At 42.8% G+C, this 23,787-nt stretch overlaps 1 protein-coding gene across 1 annotated transcript in view; it reads right to left on the bottom strand.

The window, feature by feature from the left end:
• Positions 1-469: 469 nt before the first annotated feature.
• Positions 470-23,787, bottom strand: part of LOC128626260 (uncharacterized) — a 77,393-nt gene continuing 54,075 nt past the window's right edge. The window contains 3 exon segments of the mRNA XM_053657738.1: positions 470-570; positions 573-902; positions 905-1,102. Of these exon segments, the coding sequence (XP_053513713.1) occupies positions 470-570; positions 573-902; positions 905-1,102 (629 nt within the window).

A 23,787-nucleotide genomic window follows, 5' to 3' on the forward strand; every position in this document is an offset into this window, starting at 1 on the left:
TTTCGTGCAAAGCCCCGGATGGAGGCTCTTGTCAGAGGCGCCTTCCTGGTAGATCTACACCTCGGGGACCCAAACCCTCTGTTATGGGCACATTCTCACCTTCCCTGAGTGCATTTACTTGCAAAGCCATGAAACACTGGTATGTAAAAAGAAGCTTAGCTGGCACCAGATCTTAATAAGACTGTCCACAGTACTGTTTTGTATGGGATTTCACTACAAAACATTTATTAATTCAACTTGAATCACTGAACTCACAAACAGAAATAACCTAACTTACTGTCAACAGCTGCTATGGCAGTGGGCTCCTCAGAGAGTCAGCCCTGCTTCTACTCACAGGGTGGGACCACGCACAGTAGGGCCAGAAAAGGAGAAACGTCCAGGACTGAGTTCTTACTCCATGAATGCTTACTGTGTCATTTTTGTTTGGTTGTTAAATGATCTTTAATTGAAATGTTTTCTTTTGTAGTTCTCAACTGGCTGGGCACTCCCCTGCACCACTGTGGATGTCATCTCTGGTGTCGCGAGGGTGGCGGCCATCGACACTGCAGCCCGCAGCCCGGGCTGTCCCAGGGTCTCTTTCACGGTTCCAGAGAGTTCTCTAGCCAAAAATCGGTTCCCCATCTGTCCGGCACTGCTGACGATCTCATCGAAAGTGATATTTCCACTGTGCTTAACGTTTTTTTGCCTCTTTCTGTCTCGTGGTGGTTCTTCGAGGGCTTTGATGATCAGGGCAGAGGCAGAAGGCACTGCCTCAGTCTGGGCCTGTCTGTTCTGAAGGGTCATGTTCACTGTGAGCCTCGGACCGCTCCGGTCACCGGTTGCTTTGGTGATGTCGTCACCAATCTTTTTTGGACACAGGCCCAGGGGGCCGATTTTGGGGGCCAGGGCAGACATGGCACCAACTCCCTGCCGGTGCACCGCAGGTAAATGACTTTACTCTCGTTGGGGTCCAGGTTCAGGACCGTGGTGGAAGCGGCTGGTGTCGGAAGAACCCAGACTCTGGACAACTGAAGAAAATTGCACCTTTGCCTCCTCCCAGCCAAAAGCCGAAAGTAACAGTAATTTTTGAGAGATTTAACCACTCTGAACCTCAGTCTTTTGTCTATAAAATAAAGAAGCTAAGATTTTCTTTACTGTGGTCCACCAGAGTAAGTACCTTATTTAAAGAGGACATTCAACAAATACTAGAGCTTTCTTCCCTCTTATTTCGGGCATGAGTGTGGTAGGCATCTTGCTCCCTTCCCCTCTTACAGGACCAGACTCCTTTTCCCTTATTTGGACTGCAAGAAGAAGAAATCAGCCTACGAAAGACCACCTTGTGAGACTGCACTCAATTGACATTAAAGGGTTTGGAAAATCAGATCAACCCCTGGTTCTGCTCCTTCGCTCTCCAGTCAGGACTTTGTTAAATCACTGGCAGAGATTATTTTTCTAGTGCCATTTTCAATTCAAAGGCTAGCCGGGGTCAGCTGGATTGCCCCCTTGGGAAATGGTCTCTTAAAAAACGGTTGCATAACAATAACCCACTGGTTTCCCTTTTCAGGAAAGTTAGCAGGAAAGGCAGTAAAGAAAAACCACAAACCACATAAGAGACATGGAGGGAAAACAGGGTAAAAATTATTGCAGAATTAGAAGATTATAATCAGGAATTCCTCATTTTTTTCTCCATGGGTATGACCTATAATGTAATTTTGCCTTTGTGTGGAATAGAATACATGAAAAATCTTAGGGCCTGGAAAACTTTTAGACATTCTCAAAAGAGATAAGCCCAATTTGCAGAAATTGAAGCTGTTCATAGACACCAGAGTCTTCTCCATAGTTCAGCTAATTAGGAGTGGATTCCATTTCTACCCATACACATTCCTCTTTAGTTTAGGTATTCTGGTATGTATGCAAACATATTTGTTACCGAACAAGAGGAGGTCCAAGGGAGGGGCAATACAATATTTGGCCCACCTAGGGATGCCCAAAACTGCTGTACAACAGGGGCCCCTCCCAAAAACCAAAATACTAAAATCTACTGGGCCCTTCTGTCCGCCGCCAATTGGAAACACATCTCTTAATGCCAGAGATTTGTGAAAAGGAAACAAAATGTTTATTTAATGCTATTCAGGCCTAATGCCACCACTAAAATATCAAAGTCCTTTAGGTTGTACACCTACACCCACACAGCGTTCCCTTCTCCCTCTGTCCCAACTCCGGGTACCGTAAATCAGGAAAAGAGCACACGTCTGTGTTGCAGGCCGCTGGCACCGTCAGCTGTGTCACCGTGCAGGCAGGATCTCCAGTTAATCCAAAGTACTGTGGTACCCTCTCATGGTCCACTGGCAAGAGTCCTTTGTACCCAGTTCCAGTCAAAGTCTCTGTTGCTTTTCAGGCCCCGCGGCCAAAGGGGGGCACCCCAAAGCCGCGTGGGCCTCTTCTACCAAAGCTGCAGGAGTCCGCACTCCACCAAAAACATGTGGCTGTCTTCTTCACCTGGCTGCAGGGATCTCCATTCTGGCAAAGCTGCGTGGTTCTTCCCTTTCATCTGGGAAAGAGGGGGTCCACACCCTGCCAATACCGCGTGGCTCCCTCTTTCACCTCACCAACAGGGGGTCCTCACTCTGCTGAAACCGCGTGGCTCTCTCCCATCTGCCCAAGCAGGGACCCTTCATGTCCTAGAGCCAGTCTTTTCCAAGCTCTCACCTAGGCCATCTCGCTCAGGAGCACAGCCCCTAGTTACATTCTGAGTCCAAGCCCTTCTCACTCCGGAGAGCAGCCCCTAGTTCCCATCTTCAGTCCCTGCCACTACCTTCTCCCCCCTGCCTCCTTCTTCCTGGCCCCAAACTTGGCCACAGCTATTTAACATATCTATGAAACCAGTTAAAGGTTATAGATATGTTAAATAACCATTCCTCCAGAGGTTAGCTCCAAAACTGTTGCTATGCAAAATAGCTCTCAATGGCCTGGCTCTATTCTTTCTTCCCCCTGGGGGGGGGGGTGAGGACATCTTATATGTCTCTCCAATATTCCTATACACTTTGAACTCTGGACACCTTTCCAAATCTTCTCGGGGGGCCCCCCTGTCTGCACCCTGTATCATATTTAGTTCATGTATTTAAGTGTATGTGAAAACTATATTTTTGTGTGCTGTGTTGCTCTGCTGTTTAGGAATTAGATAATGAGCCTTGCGTTTATTTTAAGGAATTCTCAACAACAGTCATGCTTCCTATCTAGGTGAGACATTCTCAGCGTGAATGGAAAAAGGATGTTTTAAGAATTCAAATGGAAAATAAGAAAATAGTCTGACACTTTGTTGCTAACTCTAGAAATAAAAATCAGACGGTTGTTTCCCTCCTTCATACTGTTCTTAGGTTTTTCTCTGAACACAGAAACTTCAAAGACACTTTGCTAAAACCCAGAAACTTGCTATGCAACCTACACGTGAAATTATTTCTCCCCCACCTTTAATCCTGAGGATCTATCATTCTGCTATTTAACAAACAGGCTCTGTCAGAAGGAAGGAGAATATAACAGTAGCCAGTGGAATCCATTTGCAATCAAGTTTTCCAGCTTGTCATGGTTCCTTAGACACTGTTCGAGGAAATCTCACAAATGAAACTGATTGACCGTAAAATGTGCCTATTTTCTATTAAATTTTGCTCACTGCCTCCTGAGCCACTGGAGTTAGCAACGTTCCACTGGTTGGCCCTGTGGGGCCACCTCTAGGTCCCGTTGGCCCAGAAAATGAACCATGCATAAGAGAGGCCTTGGGGGAGAGGTTTCCTTCCCATTGCTTGTTTTGCACATTGCTGAAGCTAGACGTGTTAGCAGTCCCTTGAAGACAGCAGCATTAGTCAGACCTTCGGGGAAAATAGGGAGAAATGGAACTTAACCCTGTCGCATGCCTGATAGAAACATGCCAGTTGAGACAGGCACAGGGCAACACATGAGGAATCTGTTTTCAGAGTGCGAGCAGAATGGGTGAAGGCGTAGAGTACTTCATAGCCCAGTTAAAATTCCAGAGCTGTTAGGTACCCATTGCATGACCTTGATGAAGTCACTTCACCTTTAAAATTCACTTTCTTCATATATATATTATGGGCATGATATGACTATCTCTAGAAGTTATTATGGGCAACAAAATACAACATGTGTAAGGTGTTTGTCGCAGGTGTGACCATCAGTCTGCTCATAATGAGTGCCAACAGTCTTAATGATGATGATGACGATGATGTTATTATTCTCATCCAACACTGCAATTTGCCAGCTGTATGTTCTGGGGTGAGGAATTGTATCATTTTCTTCTACTGGAAAACAAAGAGAATAATGTTGACCTTGCAATGTTGTTCTGAGGACCAGAAATGGTATGTGAGAAGTATCTAGCTGTAGCATCCAGCCTTGCACAAGTCAGATCTTGACAATTTGTTGTTTTGTTGTTTTCACTACCATGTATTCTTTATATAACTATCTGTTTAATTTTGAGATAATTCATGTTTCATATGAAAGTTGGCTCTTCTGGATATGATACATTTATATACCAGTCCATCTGTAAATGTTTAATCAAAAGATAGATAAGATATCTCTACCTCTTAAGTACCTTTCAACCTCTGTTAGACTTAACTCCCAAATAAGCTGTGGTTGAAAATCTTACCAGTGTCCTCTACTAAAAGTAGGGCTCATCAGAGCCACTATGAAAGGGACACACTAACACTTCCCCAGCTTGTGGATATACACACTTTAAGCAATTTGGTGAAGGCAGGAAAAACTAGGATTAAAGCATCTAGGGAATATTTTATTCCCTTTGGCTACAATTGGTTTACCAGTCACTGGAGAATGGACTTTATTCAAGGAGCATTCTCCCGGACCTGTTAGCTGGCCACCTGGTCTATATGCCCTGGATACCAGAATCTTGATTCAATTGTCAGTTGGATTTATATAATTACAACACAGTTTTTGAAACAATGTCCTTTTTTTTCTTTCATTTGAGAAAAAATAAGATAGTTGAGAATACAGAGCTCATGATGTGGAAGGACAACATGCAGGGGGGTTTTTCAAGTCCTTTGTTCTGTGTTTTTTGGCCCTGCAGGGTCTGTGCACCTCCCCACCTCTTCCCACCAACTCAACCCTCCTTGGCTTAAATGGTGGCTTAAAGGTTCCCACACCAAAACCCAGGGCTCTGGGATCTGAAAAGCCTGACTCTTCATCTTGGCCAAATATGCGTCAACCAGACATAATGTTTCCAAATAAGATTTACACATTATTTGATCAAGATGAACCTCCCCTTCAGGGAAGTTAGGCCCCTTCACCAACTGTCCTATGATATGTCATTTTAGATGTCTTAGCCTAGGTTCCCCCCAAAAAGCAGAGTCTGTGACAAGGTGAAAGTAATTTGGGGGTAGTTAATCCTAAGGAACAAGAGTAAGGCGCTTAGAAGGGTAAAACTGGGAAGAGAAAAATAAACCAAGGTTGGAGAGTAAGTGGTCCCCATCTTATCAGAGAGGCATGTGTTCCCAGAACTGCAATGGATGCCTGAAACTATGGAGAGTACCAAACCCAATATATACTATGCTTTTCCTAGACACATATATCTTTTCACTTGCTTCTCCTTGGCATATCTGAATTGCCAGCATCACTATTCTGGTGCTTCGAGGTGTATTAAGTAAAATAAGGGTGACTTGAACACAGGCACTGAGACACCACAGCAGTCAGTCAGATAACTGAGATGGCCGCTAATGGCAGCAGATACAGCAAGGATAGGCTGGACTAAGGGACGATCGCATCCTGGGTGAGACAGATCTAGATGGTGTGAGAGTTCATCACACTACTCACAAGAGTGGCCCATTAAAACTATGACTTGTTTGTTTATAGAACTTTCTTTTTAATATGTTCAGATGATGACAGTTGACTCTGGTAACTAAAACCATGGAAAGTGAAACCACAGATAAAGGGAAACTGTTATCATATCCAACTGGTCTTTGCTGTGGGCAACTGGGCCCTGATCCTGCTAAAGACTCTTTGAGAAACTGTGCAGAATGTGATTCAGAGCTATTCACCCAGGTGATGGAAAAGTAGATGATTTCTACAGTCTCCCACCTCCCACTGGTCAAGGGTTCCTCCTCTGAAATGTTAACTTTCTCCCTTTGGGTTTGTCCATGCAGCAGAATGGCCAAAAAGGTTTCCACAGGCATCACCCCGCAGCTATGACAGGGAAGCAACGGCTCCACTGTGCTGCTAACACAGGGCACAGCCTGGTTTTACCTGCCTTGACTGATAGCCGTAACAATGACCGGATTTCTTAAAACATTTACTTTAAGAGATTTTCACCAAGATGGAGGCGTAGGTGGAAGCACTGCACCTTCTCACACAACTAAGTTTAAAAACAACAAAGTTTTAGCAACAAAAACACAGCCAAACCACAGAAAATTGAACTACACGGAAGTCTGACAACAACAAACCCTTCAGCCAAACCATTAAGAGGGGCAGAGCCAGCAGCAGAGCAGGGTGGGGCAGGAAAGATCCACCGGACCTACCCGGATGTGCAACCCAGGTGCGCCAGCAGCCGTGGGCGGATCCCAGGTGTGGGGAAGCGGGCGGACCCGTGGAGGGCGCAAGGCAGCAGACTCACTGAGGGCTGATCGTGGTGGTGAAGGAGCTAGCAGACAGACGGACCTCGCAGGCCCCAGTGGCAGGAAGCAGCAGAGGGAACCACCATTGTCCCTCTCTGACCCCGCCCCCACATATAGCGTCACAAACCAGAGACCTGGGTGGCCCCGCCCTGGTGAACAACTAAGGCTCCGCTCCTCATATGTAACAGGCACGAACAGATCAAAACGTGGTTCAAGAACAACTCAGAGCCCCAGAGCCGATAAATCTAAGTGATGAAGAAATAGCTAAACTTTCAGATGCACAGTTCAAAACACTGGTGATCAGGATGCTCACAGAACTGGTTGATTTTAGTCACAAATTAGAGGAACATATGAAGGCTAAACTAATTGAAATGAATGGAAATACACAGGAAACCAATAGTGATGGAAAGGAAACTGAAACTCAAATCAAAGGAGTGGACCAGAAGGAGGAAAAAAATGACCAACCAGAAAAGGATGAAGAAACAAGAATTCAAAAAAAGGAGGAGAGGCTTAGGAACCTTCAGGACATCTTTAAACGTTCCAACATCCGAATTATAGGGGTATCAGAAGGGGAAGAGGAACAGCCACCAGTGGAAAACTTATTTGAACAAATAATAAAGGAGAACTTCCCCATTCTGGCAAAGGAAATAGACTTCCAGGAAATCCAGGAAGCTCAGAGAGTCCCAAAGAAGTTGGACTCAAGAAGGAACACACCAAGGCACATCGTCTTTACATTAGCCAAGATGTAAATGAAGGAGAGAATCCTAGAAGTAGCAAGAGATAAGGGGACAGTCACCTACAAAGGAGTTCCCATCAGACTGTCAGTGGATTTCTCAAAAGAGACCTTCCAGGCAAGAAGGGGCTGGAAAGAGGTATTCCAAGTCATGAAATCCAAAGACCTACATCCAAGACTGCTCTATCCAGCAAAACTTTCATTTAGAATGGAAGGACAGATAAAGTGCTTCTCAGATATGATCAAATTCAAGGAGTTCATCATCACCAAGCCCTTATTATATGAAATGTTAAAGGGACTCACCTAAGAAGAAGAAGATAAAAAAGATGAACAGTGAAAGGACAGCAAACTCACAGTTATTAACAATCACACCTAAAACAAAAGCAAACTAAGAGGACAGCTAGATCAGGAGCAGAACCATAGAAATGAAGATCACATGGAGGGTTAGCAACAGGGGAGTGGGAGGAGGAGAAAGGGGGAGAAGGTACAGAAAATAAGTAGCATAGATGGTAGGTAGAAAATAGATAGGGGGGAGGGCAATAATAGTATGGGAAATATAGAATCTAAAGAACTTGAGACACATGGTCATAAACTAAAGGGGGGGAATGGTGGCGGAAGGGGTGTGCAGGGTGAAGGGGAATGAAGGGGGAAAATAGAACAACTGTAATGGCATAATTAATTAAATATATTTTTAAAAAATTTTTAAAAAGAAAAAAACATTTACTTTAAGACACTGTAAAGCAGAGCCTAGACATAACTTCGTGGCTCATATGACCTTAATGGCATGATTTGTATCAATAAAATACTCTTCAATATTTTATCAATCTTCATAAACTATAAATAAGACTTCCTCACTTCCATTCCAAAGCCTGAACCCTGTTTTGGTGAAAGATATAGTTTTTCAACAGTTAATGTGCATTTTTAAAACTTCCCATGAAGCCACCTCACAAATTATTTTTGTTTTATACATTTTAAAAGTGAACCATTAAAACACCCATTGAACTGTTATTAGGGTAGATATTTTTGTTGAGACAGAATACAAAGGGAGCAAAACATGGTACCTTCCCCCAAGGAGTTTACTCAAGGGAGATAGGATAAGACAGATAATTTTAAAAGTTTCTGTCTTTTAAAGCTTCTAGGTGAAGCTGATAGAAGGAGTATGAGCAATACTGAATGGGCACTGAGTTTGTAGCAATTACTCAGCAGATAATAATCAGTGCTACAGGATCTTACCCAGACGTATAGAGACATGATAGGCTGATCTGACATGGATGGAAACAAACAAAAATACAAACACACAGAAATGATGAACAAAAGAAAATTAATTTGTTTTAATAGCTCGGCTCCAAAGAAGAAAAGCGTTATTTCCAGAAGCAAGAATAAAAACTGCCCTTTGAATTTAGCCATAAAATTAGTATTATAATTCATGCAGACCATTGAACTTGCTAGGGTTCATTCAGAAGAAAACTCAAAACTGATGGTTTACATGTATTACCTAAGAATCACAGAGACCTTCGACAAAAGTTTTTACTGCAAACAGACCTCCATAAAAACATCACAGTTTGCAGGAAAAAAAATGAACCACTGTGATAAGAATTAGCAGATGCAGAAAACAGAAAAAGGGGTCACTTTGATGTTGGACCCCTATGTTATACACGTGAAACTAATGTAATATTTTATGCCAAGTATAATTTTTTTAAAGTTCAAAAAGATAAGAAATAAAACAATAAAAAACGGTTAAAGATTGGAGCTTTGGAAACGGTTAGTGATGAAACAATTTGAAAGACATTCTAAAAGAAGTAGACAGCAAGATGAGACTCAACATGCAAGAGATGTATTTAAAACATCTGAAGAGGAAAAACGGAAAGGGGGAAAGGAGGGGAGGCCACCACCCAGACCACGATGCAGGGCTGACGGTGAGAAGGCGAAAGGAAATGAAGAAGGACTTCGTTTTGCTTAAGTAGAGACTCAGACTGCAGGACCATTCAACGATGCTTCATGCAGGCCGTCAGGGGTCCTCAAACCAAAGCTGCTCTGTAGAGAAAACCTGCTTTTTGCGAGACTTGACCCCTCTTGGCGTGCCTGCCACACCAGGTGGCTGAAAGCAGCTTATGGAAATGGCGTCCTGGGGGCAGATGCAATGGGAGATGGAGAGGCCAGAAACTGGGGCTCTCTACCAAGCACACACAGCACAGCAGGGCGTCTGAGCAGCAGTTTCCAGGCTGCCACATCAGTAAAGGGGGTGTGAATTGTGAAAACTCCCAACACAGCAATGCAAACAAATAAGACACAAAACAATCTGAATGCAGAATTACTAACTGATGATGTTCATTTAAATTACTGACACACTAACAAAGTTTTATAATCACTGTAATCAGAAAGTCCTTGAATAGCAGAAATGGTACAAAGCACTATTTCTCTACATTAAAGATGAGGGAAAAAAGATTCCAAGACCACTCAGGTCTACGTAAGAATAACGGCTAATAAACAAAGCAATTTGTATTCCTAAAGCCCCAAGAAGCCTGTTGAACGGTTCTGTTAAAAGCATTTGGCTTTGTCTCTCAACACTGATAAGCAAGGTGGTAGAAAAAATTCCAGCAGGTGATTGTGAAAATCTTTATTCGTTTCCTGGTCTAGAGCCTGAACAGCCTAGAGAAACATGAGTCTAAATTATGGGCATTTAACTTCAGCTTGCCAGACTGTGACAGGAAGTTGCAGCGTAGCCAACCCAAAGACCATGTGATTTAACGATGATGATGGTGTAAAAAAAAATCACTAGGTCTAAAAACGTTTCCAGGGCTTGCCAATGCCTTTGCTGGAAGCAGAGGGGGAAATGCAGGCATTCATGTTTATCATTTAGAAAGTTTCCCTGAAATATTTTAGCCTCCCGTGTTTTTCATACCATAATTGTGCCATGTAGGAATCATACTGAAGAGTAGATTTTAAAAAGGTCAACACATAAAACAAGTCCATAGAGGAAAACCAGGGAGAATTGGTGTGTTTTGGTGACCTGGCACTTCATATTTATATTTGCTGAAAATTACTAATCCTCAGGTTATACCGTGGTTTAGTAAAAAGAAGTGTTCTTACCTCAACATTGAATTTTCAACTGTGCCTCTTTTTCTATGGGCAAAAAGCTGGGTAAAATAAAAAGAGGAAAATGATTTGGAAATGAGGTCAGAGGTACGTTATCATATTAGGAAATAAATATGCTGCTGCTTATTTACTGTAGTGGTTCTACATCCACAAAGCTTGTTTGCAGAGGCAATGGAGGGATTTTTAAAATGTTGTTACATGTTTTAAACAATGGCAGCATTTGTCTTTCCAGGTAAAAGAAGGGAAATATTGAACCACCAAATTTGGAACTGAGTGAAGCAAATCAGGATTCTTTTTCCATCAGGAAGAGAATGAGTTCATTTTTCAGGTAGTACATGAAGCGGAACAATCTTTCTCATAACTGTAAGTATGGTCAGGAAGTGCACAGATGTTGCAACGCCAAAGCGCAGTCGAGGTGGGACGCAGCATCCTGCCTCCCACTGCAGACGGGACAAGAAGGAATCGGAGCCTCACCTCCCTGCCATCATTCCTACCCTGGCAGGCACGACACAAACAAGTGACTCAGCTTCCCCCAACCTGAAGCTCTTGCTCAGGACACTGAATTCTGAATAAGCAACACAAAGAAAAGAGCAGAGTGAGAACCTGTCCATAGCGACAGCAGCAGTGACAGTGTCTATAGCAAAGCCACGGCCTTCTAGCCAGACGTCCAGTGTGCTGCCCTTCCCCCTGACCTGCTGGAGCTGCCCTGCTCCTGTCCTTGTCAAACTTGCCCTGCAGTCTCTCACTGATACTTGGAGTCCTCCATGTCTTTCTAACAAGATTTCTTTCTGTTTATGATTTTACTACAGAAGCAGTTTTTCACTGAAAGGGAATCTAACGGATGATACCTGCTAAGCAGGCAAAGTTCTGCAGAAATTCTAATCCCAGTGGGAATCAGAGACCTGAGCAGGGCCATGAAGTAAAATTTGCTCACAGCCTGGGCAGAACTAGAGGGTATTATATGGTAAGTAAAATAGAGAAACACAAATACTGTATGATTTCATTTATGTGTGAAATCTAATGAACAAACTAACAAGCAGAATAGAAACCAACTCATAGATAGATACACAGAGAACTCCCTGACAGCTGTCAGAGGGGAGGGTGCTTTGGGGGGCTGGGTGAAAAAGGTGAAGGGACTAGTAGGACAAATTGACAGTTGCAGAGTAGCCACAGGGATGTGGATTGCAGCATGGGGAGTATAACCAATAACGTCGAGATAAGTACAACCAATAACATCGAGAAAACCAGGTGTGGCCCGGCTTGGGCCAGCAGGGGCACCACTCTGCAGAGTGTGTGATTTTCTGGCCACTTTGCTGTGCACCTGAAACTGGAGCAGAATGATATTAAATGTCAACTGTGGTTGAAAAATAAATTTTAAAAGAAGTTTGGTCATAGAAAGTTAAGGGAAAATAAAGGTCAGCAGGCAGTTTGTTGGGGGTTCTGCCCAGGCAGCTGACTACTGACCTCCAACAGCTCAGCTAATTCCCTTGCCATCTGGTAAGCACAAGGTCCTCATGGACGCCCTGGCCTGGGTAAAGTGCATGCAGGAAATGACGGCTACTGAATCTTCCAGGGCCAAGCCAGCACGTGCCAGTCTTCATAAGAACAAACCCAGAAAAAGCAGGGATGAAGAGGCTGTAAACATAGGGAACACGTGAGGACCTAACTAATCATTGGTTTAAAAAAAAAAAAAAACTCTAGAACTGGCCAAACAACAGAGTCAAGAATAACCACGGAAAGGTCTTTCTCCACTGCAGGGAAAATGAAGTCAGTCAGACTCCCGCACGCAGATGTCTGGGCAACTGTGACTTAGCAGTGTCCATACAACCTTGAGAACGGGGCCAATGTGCAGGATCAGGCTCTGTTATATAATGTTTTGGCACTCTGCCAACTTTGTGTGTGTATACAAAGGAGTTGGGACTTTCCATGGTGCGACACATGGCTTGTGGCCTGCATGGATCACCCCACCCAGAATAAAGTCATGTCCATCCCACGGCTCCACAAGTTTTATTCCACCTGCCAGAATCCTGTGCGAACCTGCCTGGTCTTGAACGTCTGCAAGACATCCACTAAGTGCCTTTTCCTTTGACATGGAAGCAGAAATTGGAAAGGTGGGGAAAGAGCCAGCTGGGTTGAAGATAAGCGGATGCGAGATGACTTCTATTGGTGGCTTCTATTCTCTAAGGGAAGCGGGAAGCCAGGACAGCCACTAAGAGTGAGGGACTGAGAAAATGGAGAGGGGTCTGAGGAATAGGTAAAAGTTTTGAATGGTTAATGTGACAGAAATATCTGAATTAAAAGAATGCTGATTGGTACTTATGTCCAGATGAATTAAAAAAGAAGACTTCAATGGATTAGGTCTAGTTATGTGCTTTGACTCAGCAACACCTCACCTAAAAATACCAGCTGTAACAATAATGGTCCAATCACTCAAAAGGTAAGGACTACTGAAAATTAGTAGACTGCCAAAGGGCAGAGAGAAGTAGGGTGCGCACAGCAGGGCAGTGGGGATGTGGAAACACAGGTTCTGGGCTAGTTCAGGGAGGGAAGGGAAACTCGTAAGGAACTTAACAAATGGGAAGCCAGGAAGCCAGAGCAGGGAGGTGAGATAAGGTAGAAAACCAGGTTCAGTTGGAAGGAAGGAAGTAGAACTGGCTGGAGCAGTGAGAGGAATAAAGCTTTGTGGTGAGAAAATAAAAAACAAAATTTAAGATGTGAATTTGGAAATGAGTGCTGGGGAGGAATGGAGGTAAATGGCATCGAGCAGGGTTCCGTGACCCTAATGCGAGGATGCTGGACACAGCATGCCAACGGTATGGAAATTACCATGGACAATGGCAATATTTGAGAACAAAGACGATAGCAATCAGGTGTCAATTTCCTAACTGAGTTTGGAGCAATGAGCTAAGAATCAAGGAGATGATTATGGAAGAAAACAGTACAGCCAGGTGCGTGGTTCAAAAAGGGAGGTGGCACACCACGGTGAAGTAGAAAAAGAGTGCAAAAACACTGCTTTAGTTTAAATAAATGTTTAAATTTACCATAACTGAAAAGTCAGAGGTGGAATGGGTTTTAGGAAAGATTCATTCAAAGGCTGGACTATGACAACAAGACTTTGGTCTTTTCTGTCTTCATTCTCAGCCCCAAGATTTAACCTAACTTAACCTCAAAGTCCTAAGGTGGCTTCCAGTACAATACTAGCTATTGGCCCCATGCTCACATGCAGCAAAAGGTAGAGAGACTGGTTTCTCATCCAACTTTAAAAAAATAGAGAACTTGGCAAAATGGCTCCAGGAAACCTCTTCTTGCATCTCATACACTAGAATTGGGTCCTGTACCACTTCTAAACCAATCACCAGCAAGAAAACAGCACTTCCTTTAGGCAAGACATGTCCAGCTTAAGAGCTGGGGTCAACTTTCCATATGACCTTGTTGCTTCTCAACAGAATGGGGGCAGCTGTCGGGATTGTACCATTGCTCACAGGCACCTTCGAGACTTGCTCAGCTTCTTCCTTTAACGTGGTAGGTCTGGAATGGGTAACAAATACTGACTTCAATACTCCAAATAAAGAGTTTGGGCCTTCTATTAAAGAACCAAGTTTGCACTGGTGTCATTTGACATGCTACTCAATTCATATAATTTGCATGGAGACAGAATGCTCCTGGTCGCAAATGGAGGTAAGAGCTGCAAGCACATTTCATTCCGTCTGTACAACTGCAGCAACCAGTGGCCCCTTACTGAGGCTCCAGGAGGATCCTTCCACTTTCCCACTAAGTCTACAGAGCTTCTCCTCCAGCTACACATCTACATGCCCCCATTGCTCCAGAGTTAGGCCTCTACATCCTATATGCTGAAGCTGGAGACCATGAAATCTGGAAGTCCTTAACAGCTCCTGTATCACTCTCAGAGGCAATGGAGGCAGGCACAAGTGGCAGACTGACGAAGTGTTAAAACAAAAGCAAGACTTTTGTTATCCTGCTCAAAAGACTTCAGTGGCTCCCACACACAGAACAGTCTCAACCCCTTGGAACTACCTAAAGGACAATTTACATGCAAGCACTCCAATCATAGCAGCTCCATTGCCCACCTTGAAATTGAAATGCACTCTTGACATCCCTGAACATTCCTTTTTCCTTAGTGCTTTTGAAGTTTCTTTTTCCTCTACTGAGAATTCCTTCCCTCACTTTGATAATTCATTGTTTATCATTCATTATTGACATAACTCACTCTATGAAAGCACTCAGCCGAACTCCACAACAACAGCCAAGTAGTTGATGCTTTAAAAAAAAAAAAAAGAGAGTTCAGCCCTGGCTGGTGTGACTCAGTGGGTTCAGTGCCGGCCTGCAAACTAAATTGTTACTGGTTTGATTCCCCATCAGGACACATGCCAAGATTGCAGACCAGGTCCTTAGTTGGGGGTATGCACGAGGCAGCTGATGGATGTTTCTCTCACATGTTGACATTTCTCTCCCTCTCTTTCCTCCTCCCTTCCCCTCTCTTCAAAAAAATTAATAAAATCAGCCCTGGCTGGTGTAACTCAGTGAATTGTGCGTGGGCCTTCGAACTAAACAATCGTGGTTCAATTCCCAGTCAGAGCACATGCTGGGTTGCAGGCCAGTTCCCAGCAGGGGACACATGAGAGGCAACCATACATTGATGTTTCTCTCCCTCTCTCCTTCCCTTCCCCTCTAAAGATACATAAATAAAAAATCTTTTTAAAAATTAATAAAATCATTTTCAAAAGTCCAGCATTTTCTGCCTGTCTCACCTTGGTATTTTAAAAATTGTGAGTAGTTAAGTACATCTTTAACTGGGCTATCTGAAGTAGATCCTTGTGAAGCAATCACTGGATAGTCTATTTTCAGCAGACAGTCCAGGGTGTGACCACAACTTCAGATATACATAAAGGATTGGCACGGAGACATGGCGCTCAGGGTGGTGAAGTGAAGGGGGCAGGAAGGAAGGGTCAAAAATGAATGTCCAGTGCACATTTCTCAAATGTGTAGGCAGCTTTTCTGGAGGCCAGATCCACTGAGTAGCTGGTTTGAAAACAACAACATAACCTTCTTAAGCAATGAATGGATTGCATGTAACACATATAAAATTACTACATTAGGAAAATTAGGCCCCGTGTTTACTCTGTCCCTCTGCTAATAAACCAGAAATAATTTCTTTTCTTTCTAAGATAAGGACATCTTAAATGCTGTTCCCAGGTTGAGAGAACATCGGGCCAGGAACTCCCACAACATTCTTCTTCCGAAGCATACACCTCCCATGAGGTCTAAGGCTGTTTTGGTCCAGCCTCGTTATTTACAAATTAGGTCATCCCTTTCACTGCTAAGGAACTTTAGCTTCTGGTCCTGAAGTATAAGGTTCATCACCGTATCTTAATATCATGTGAAAAATAATATAAAATGTCAAGCTGACTCCTCATTCCATTCCAAATCCCAGTGTTAAATAACCGAGAGAGCAGGGAGAGAGCAAACAGTTACCGAGTCCATATTACGTTCCGGGCAAGACTTCTTGATCATACCTTCCCAGAGTCAAAACAGTGTCTCAGTCATCTCTACAGTCCCAATACCTGGCACAATTTCTGGCCCCCAGGCAGACCCGGTATGTTTACTGGGTCAATCTGAACTCATTCCAGACTTTATCTCACTTAATCCTCACAACCACCTCTGGAATTTAGACATATTTTCTTCATTTAACAAAGAGATGATATAACTTGCCCAAGGATACACTGAAAGAGCTGAGTTGCAGACTAAGGATGTGAGAGTAAAAGGCATCTTAGACATCGTCTAGAAACACGCAACTTCCAACAGAAAAAAACAAAATGCCCAGTGAATTTCAGTGACTGTCTCTCACAACACATCACTATGGGATTGAAAAGTTAAGACAAACATACACATTCAAGCTTAAAACATTCTGGACAGTAAGTTTGACCATACATACAGTAATGTATAGGAAGCCATTTGATATTCGAGAGTGTTTCGAGTATCCCTGCAATGTGGCAGGACCAAAGATGACCAAGCGACAGACTGTGCCCATGTGGTGAAGGTAAAAGACAGGAATAGGCACTGGCTGGTGCGCCTCAGTGGATTGAGTGCCCACCTGCAAACCAAAGGGTCATGGGTTCAATTTCCAACCAAGGGACACGCCGGGGTTGCAGGCCAGGTCCCAGGTAGGGGTGCACAAGAGGCAACCAGACATTGATATTTCTCTCCCTCTCCTTCTCCCTCCCTTCCCCTCTCTCTAGAAATAAATAAATAAAATCTTTTTTTTACAAAAAGACAGAAATAGTATAGTAACCACAGACCCCATGCTTGTCCAGACTCATGAACCAAGCACTGTGGCAGGCACAAATGACAGACCAAATAACTTCATGCTAAAAAAGAAGAACACTAAAGATTTTGTTAAAGAAACAAGAGCAGCAGCAAAGGACAAAGTTACAAAAAGTCCTGATGTGGAAAGAGAAGCGTGAGGTACTCCATGGGGTGGTTGCTTACGTAGAGGGAAGAGACTATAAGGTGTAATATTAAAAAGGCAGGTTGTTCTCAGAAGTGAAGGGTTCTGCCCGCATCCACTTGCTAAATGAATAAGGATGATTCTCTGAAATATTTTGTGCCAGGTACCCGGGGGGAGACTCATTTGCATTGGGTGACCCGTGGCATCAGCAGACACCTCCTATCAGATACCTTCCTTTAACTTCCAGGGGCTCCTTTCCAACCTGCTGGTTTCCTCCTCTGTCTCCGATCAATTCTGGAAGGGAAAATGAATCCCCAAATCAAATCTTGATCCAAGCTCACAACCAATTGCTTCACATCTCACAATCTCAAAAGTATAGAAGCATTACATTCCCCTAACAGTGCGATAAGGATGAAACTACTTTCTTCCCATGATAGAGAGAGTTGGTGTATGAGGACTTGTTTTAAAGTAACACAGACGGGACAGTGTACACAGAGCATATAGGTCAACGAGATGGGTGAACAGATTAGAACACTGAACCATAATTAAAACAACTTGGGCAATTGTTTTGAAACTGAGTTTTGAGAAATGATTTCATATTAAAGATATCCTAATGCCTTTAATAACACTGCTAGGATCAGCAATTATTCTGGAATAAGTAATATTTATAATGTTGCCTAATACTTAAGAGGAGCCTGTCCCAAATACAGCCGCCACATAGCTTTCCTAAGAGCATGGAAGTCCCCTCAGCCTGTGCGTACCTGACAAAGGCATCATGTTTTCACTTATCAACGGATAAGATGAGTCACATCTGAAATTGCTTCATCCCGTGGAAGCCAAACAACTCATGGATTTCAAAAATAGAGACTCAGTTTATGTTACAGAGTTTATAAATGCATGTCTAAGTCTCTTCCAGTGAAGCCTGAAAAAGGTCCGTGTCTTCTGGCGGGTGTCCCTCTAAGCATGCTTCTTGACCTTGAGGAACTTGCGTTACTGCAAAGCACCAGGACAATTCTTCCTGCCGCAACTTTTTCTTTAGTCATGAACATGCGTCTAGGATTCCATTTCCTGATGCTGTTTCTTTCCTCTTTCACACAAGCCCACCTGAGTCTCAAACATTTCACCTGCTTCTTAGGTTGACGCAGGTAGACCCTGCTTTCCTTTCCCTTGGATTCCTGAGCCAGACATTTAGCTTTCTCATGTGCTCACCTAGATTTGACCTTCTGAAGCGTCAGCTGGTGACAAATTCACAGTGTGGAGCAAAAGTAGGTTTGAAGTTGTAAGTACACAAAACACAGAGTTGGTTCTTGTATTATTTACTAATTATTGTATTATTTTCCATATGAATAACTCTTAACCTACTTTTGCCATACCCTTTAAATGTAATGACTTCTGGGTTTCCCAAAAAAACTCATTGTCCAAATATATGTTATCTATCCTTATTTCTCCTTCTTGTATAATTCTACATACAATTCATCCTCTCATCGCCCTCACATTTATCACAGTCATGATATTTATTTATTATTGTCCTAGCCCGCTCCCCTTTCATGAATCTCCCTGCCTTTTCTGGGGGTCTGTGGATTTTCTCAGCATATTTACAAACTTCCTACTTACTACAAGTGTGTCATTTTGAAACTCACCTGCTAGGGCCTGATGTAGTCTGTGCCAAATTTCTAAGTCTTCCCCTCTCTCAAATCTGTCCATACTCTAAACCCTCCTCTTGAATAGCTTCCAGCCTTCAAGGACTGGTTCTCCGATGTTTTTGACTATCCAGAGCTTTCAGAAAGCTCATCTCAATACTTTCTCAGACCCTTGTTCTATCCGGGGAGGTCAGTGCAATATATCCTCCAAAATCTTGCCTTCCTTCTGGTTTTGGAAATCTTTGGGTATATTTCTTTTTATTTGTCCCACCTTTCGGAGTAAGTTGGACTGATTTAAACAGAGAAAGGAGTTTATAAGAGGATGCCTGGTTGTACGCACCCTCAAGACCACTAGGGACTCAGAACGGGCAAATAAAAGGGCAGCTACACCATCTAAACCACAGCCAAAATCCTGCCACAGAACCCATCCCAGGAAGACATAGCCACACATTGGGGTCACTTCCAAGCCCACCCGCATTACCAGCACTGACACTGGCCCAACCACTGCCTTTGGTGCCAGTGTGCCCATTGACACCACGCAACCAGAAAAACGTCCCCAAGGTTTCTGACCCTGTGTATCGATCAGTAGTTTCTGCTGAAAATCCGAGACATGCAGGTCTGATCCCTGAGCCTAGGAACAAAGGCCTTCGCTCCAGGGAGATTAGAAACCAGCCTTTGTGTCTATTCAGAGTCTGCAATGGAAGAGGAACTCTGCCACCCAAGAACTATATAGTGCAGGCTTCCTAAATATAGAAAGGGGGTTAAGATGCTAAACAGACCAAAGAAAATGCACCCTGCCTTGTGGGACACTTAAATAACTATATACCTATGTGTTGTGTTGTAGTCGAGCTCCTGACACAGAGTATGTTTTGTTCTTCTTCCTTCACCCAGCACTGCAGCTCCCAAACTGTGCCCTGGGGCGCTCCAGGTGCCACAGGGAGCTCAGGAGACCCAACAGGAAATTTTCGATTCCCAAGGATAACGCAGCAACATCTGTCTGATACCACGGCGACCTCAAGGTGATTCCGTTTCATTAGGCCATGCTACATTCCTTTCAGTGGCATTTTCTTTGCAAAGCTGGGCTTTCCACAGTTGCTGCAATGAAAAGGGAACCTCATAAAAATCAATATGGAGCAGGAAATGAAAGCGATAGTGTCCAGCATTCCAAGGATGGTGAAGTGCCCAAGAGGCACATATATCCCGTTAGTAACTGTCTTTATTCAAGAATTAAACTAAATATTACTTTTTCTTTATGTATGTATTTTTTGTTTTCCAAATAGCTACTTGGCTGTAAAAAAATCATAAGTACTTGTATTAGAGGGTTTGAACCTAATAACTGAGTAAATGGAATTATTAGTCATTTCTTTGGGTTCAGGGGTATTGTGAAAAATAATAAGACACTAATGACACCATGAACCAGAAGAATTTAGGAATTTCTGGAATAGCACAATGTTGATTGATTTCTTTAAATCTTTTCTTTTTCACAGTCTTACACTGTTCATGAGACACCAGCACTGTCCTCTCTCGAAGATGGGTGATGACTTATAAGTAAAGCTGAGTTTGAGACATCTACCAATGTGGAACCCCCCAGGGACAAGGACAGAATTTTCTAGAAATATTCTAGAAAAGAGATTCCCCTGCCCATTACCTAGCAGGATTGTACAGTATCACAGCTGGAAAAAAAACAAGGATGCCTATATATACAATACAGAGAGAAAGGCTGTGTTTTGAGGATGGGCTGACCTTTTATCCCCACTGTGCTGCTTCACTATGGGCTCTTACAGGAGAGAACCTTTTTTTCTCTTCTTAATCCCTGGTACTATTGTGATCTCTGTTCAGGTCGTTTAGACAGTATCCTTAAGGGGATAGTAAGTAGGCACAGGTTTTGAATAAGAGATTCTCCTGCTCGGGCTTAGTAAAAACACTCATTTGCTGTGGATCTATACCACCCCTTCTTTGTTCTGGGACAGCAAAAAGGCTGGGAAATGATGCATTATCTATAACACTTTCCAGAAGAAAAAAAATTCCCCTCCCTTTTTTTCTATAACAGAAGCAAAGATTGGTTCTGAGCCCCATCAAAATACAAATGAAAATGCAAGAAGTCATGATGCTATGGGGAAAACTGGAATCTACTGAGGTCACTTTTGTCACGAGACCCTAGGCAAAATATTTAATCCCTGTTGTGGGTTGAATTGTGTCCCTCAAAATTCACATGTGGCAGCCCTAACCCCCAGTACCTCAGAATGTGACTATATTTGAAGATAATACAAAGATGTATTATCTCTATATTATCAAAGAGATTACTAATTTAAAATGTAGCATTAAGGAGGGCCCTAATCCAATCTGACTGGTATCCTTATAAGAAAAGGAAACCTGGACACTTAATGAGATGTCCAGGAGGTTCACTCACAGAGAAAAAAACCATATGAAGAGGCAGTAAGATGACAGCTATCTGCAAGCCAAGGACAGAGGCCTCAGAACAAACCAAACCTTCACCTTGATCCAAGACACCTTAATCTTGAACCTCCAACCTCCATAACTGTGAGAAATCATTTCTGCTACTTAAGTCACCCAGTCTATGGTACTTTGTTATGGCAGCCTTAGCAATTTAATACAATCATTTACTTTCAAAATCAAGAAAGAACCCAGCATCTATTTCCACCGGATGAAGAACTAAGTAAATGAGTAAGTGGATGGTGACGGTGCCATAGAGCTGGGAAACATCAAGAACATTTTGCTCTGTAACAAGCCATTCATTGAAGAGATACATTTTCATTCAACTTGACTAAGGGAGGAGAGTGGAGTCATGACCTAGCTTAAATATGTGCAGCAATCAGAGAGGGCACAGAAGTCCCTGTGAATTATTTCAACTTTGCTAAATATAATGTGACATTGGTCTGGATGCATCTGCAGGGAAATCAAGAAATCGGAGATGATGATGCAGCAGAATTTTGAACCACAGGCTAAGCAGCTGCATGCATTTCCAAATTCATTTGAAATACGAAGTTTCTTAAATAAACCATTAAAATTTTATCAAAAGCAGGACAAAGGAGGCCAGCAAAAAAAATGAGGTTACACAACTCTAAAACAAATACATTTCATATTTAATTTTTAATAAACCAACTATTTCCATAATTACAGAAAGCTTCCTATATCATGATACAAAATACCTTAAATGCAAAATGTCTCAAGCTGAACTTATTTTTTTCCTGGGAATCACTGTCTGGTATATTTAGTTTTAATTGTTGGTGCCATCATCCTCAGAGTCCCCCAAACTAGAATTTCATTTCCATGTAGACCTAAGAACCAAACCTTCTCTTTGACCTCTTTTTATAGAAGAGTGTCCTGAGATTCTCAGGTAACTTTTTAAAATTTTTATTTTGAATTTGTTTAACACTCATCCAATGGAACTGAAACAATACATTGATTCCAACACTGGCAAAACACCACACTAGCACTGCAATGACAGCTGCTGGTCGGTAGGCATGAGCCACCACGCTTTCCTGTCCCCTGTTCACAGAACTGTGAGGGGCTGTTACCTGTTCACCAGGTAACATTGTAAAAGTCACCATTCGCCACTACTTATCTCTGTGAGTCAAAATTATCCTGCCACCGTACAACAAACAAAGCTCAGACACGAAAGGCTTGCACAGCTAACATGAGACAGAACTGAACACTCACCTGGCAGGGGAGACACCACAATCACCAAGACGTAAGTGTCACTGACATCAGTGTTGTAGTCAACCCAGTGGCAGGGTGTTCGTTGTTTCATTTATAAAATACATGCGTGTTAGCTACATATCTTCTTAGTCTAATTTTTATATTGGTGTGCCATGCAAAATTTAATTTGAAAAAAATCTGCTGCTTCAATTACTTGGGGAAAAAATCACGGGTCAATAGAATAAAAAGCAAGATCCTCAGCATGAGACACAATAGCACAATGCTTTTCTCCTTCGGCCCCATCTCTTGCTACTGAGTCACCAGAGCATCCTGGAAAACCATCTAGTTTCTTCTTCTGTCATCTTCTGTCTGCAGTGTCCTTGCTGTTCCACTTCAAGTAAGGCTCACACTTCACACATCTCCAGAAAGTCTTTCCTGGCCCACCTAAGCCCAGTGAAAAGAGCCTCTTTCATATCTCCCTTGTAGTAATATACGGTTTTAATTTTTATGTTTATTTATCTACCTTGCTCCTTAAACTCTGAGCTTCTGGAGAAGGGACCATGCCACAAACTGCCTAGCACAGTAGGCATTCAGAAATATTTGATGAAGAAAGAAGGGAGGCTCAGAATACATAGTTCATATACTGAAGTCAATGTCCTTCCCATAAACTAACAATGAACAAGTATATTTCAAATTAAAAACATAACACCATTTCCATTAGTAATGTCCCAGAATAAAATACTTAGGTACATGAGGTCTGTCCAGAAGGTATCCAGCCACGTGATAGGAAAAATAGAGACATTTACTGAAGAAGATACAAGAAACACTGTACATAGGACAATGGTGCCTCAGTGCCCTTCAAAGTAGGCACCTTGGGACCTCACACAAGTTCTCTCGGTCACCATCGGCTGCCCTGTAGTATTTTCCTGAATCTCCTCAGTGGTCTGAAATCTCTTCCCTTTCAAAGGTGACTTTAGTTTCTGGGAAAGACAAACTTAATTAATTTTTAAATGTGCCATTCTGGTGAGTGATGTTGATCATGGGAGAGGATATGTACACAGGTGGAATTGAGGAGTGTATAGAAAACCTCAGTACCTTCCTCTCAATTTGTTGTCAGCCTAAAACTGCCACCCTAATAGTCTTTAATAAAAAGAAGGTAGGAGAGAAGGAAGAAAAGGAGGGAGGGATGTTGATAGTAGGGAAGGAGGAAGGAGGATTGGAAGGAAGGAGGGAGGGAGGGAGGGCGGATGGAACCAAGGAAGGAAGGAAGGAAGGAAGGAAGGAAGGAAGGAAGGAAGGAAGGAAGGAAGGAAGGAAGGAAGGAATATTAAGGGGCTCATATATATACATGAGCAAATGTTGCTGGTATTGTATGATTTGAAGGAGATATTAGAAAAGCACGTTGTAAAACATTACCACTAATACTGCCTTTCAGCTAACTTGAAATTCCCTCTATTAACCATTCTTTTCCGTTTAAGGATTGAGAGAGAGTAACCATTTAACCTGAAATTGTCCTCTGCATCTAAAATATGACAGCATGTCCCCAAGGATTCAGACTAGGTTAACTGAGAGGAGAGAAGG

Source organism: Artibeus jamaicensis, unplaced genomic scaffold (assembly GCF_021234435.1).
Source record: "Artibeus jamaicensis isolate MK-2021 breed Jamaican fruit bat unplaced genomic scaffold, CSHL_Jam_final scaffold_474, whole genome shotgun sequence".
Taxonomy (NCBI): domain Eukaryota; kingdom Metazoa; phylum Chordata; class Mammalia; order Chiroptera; family Phyllostomidae; genus Artibeus; species Artibeus jamaicensis.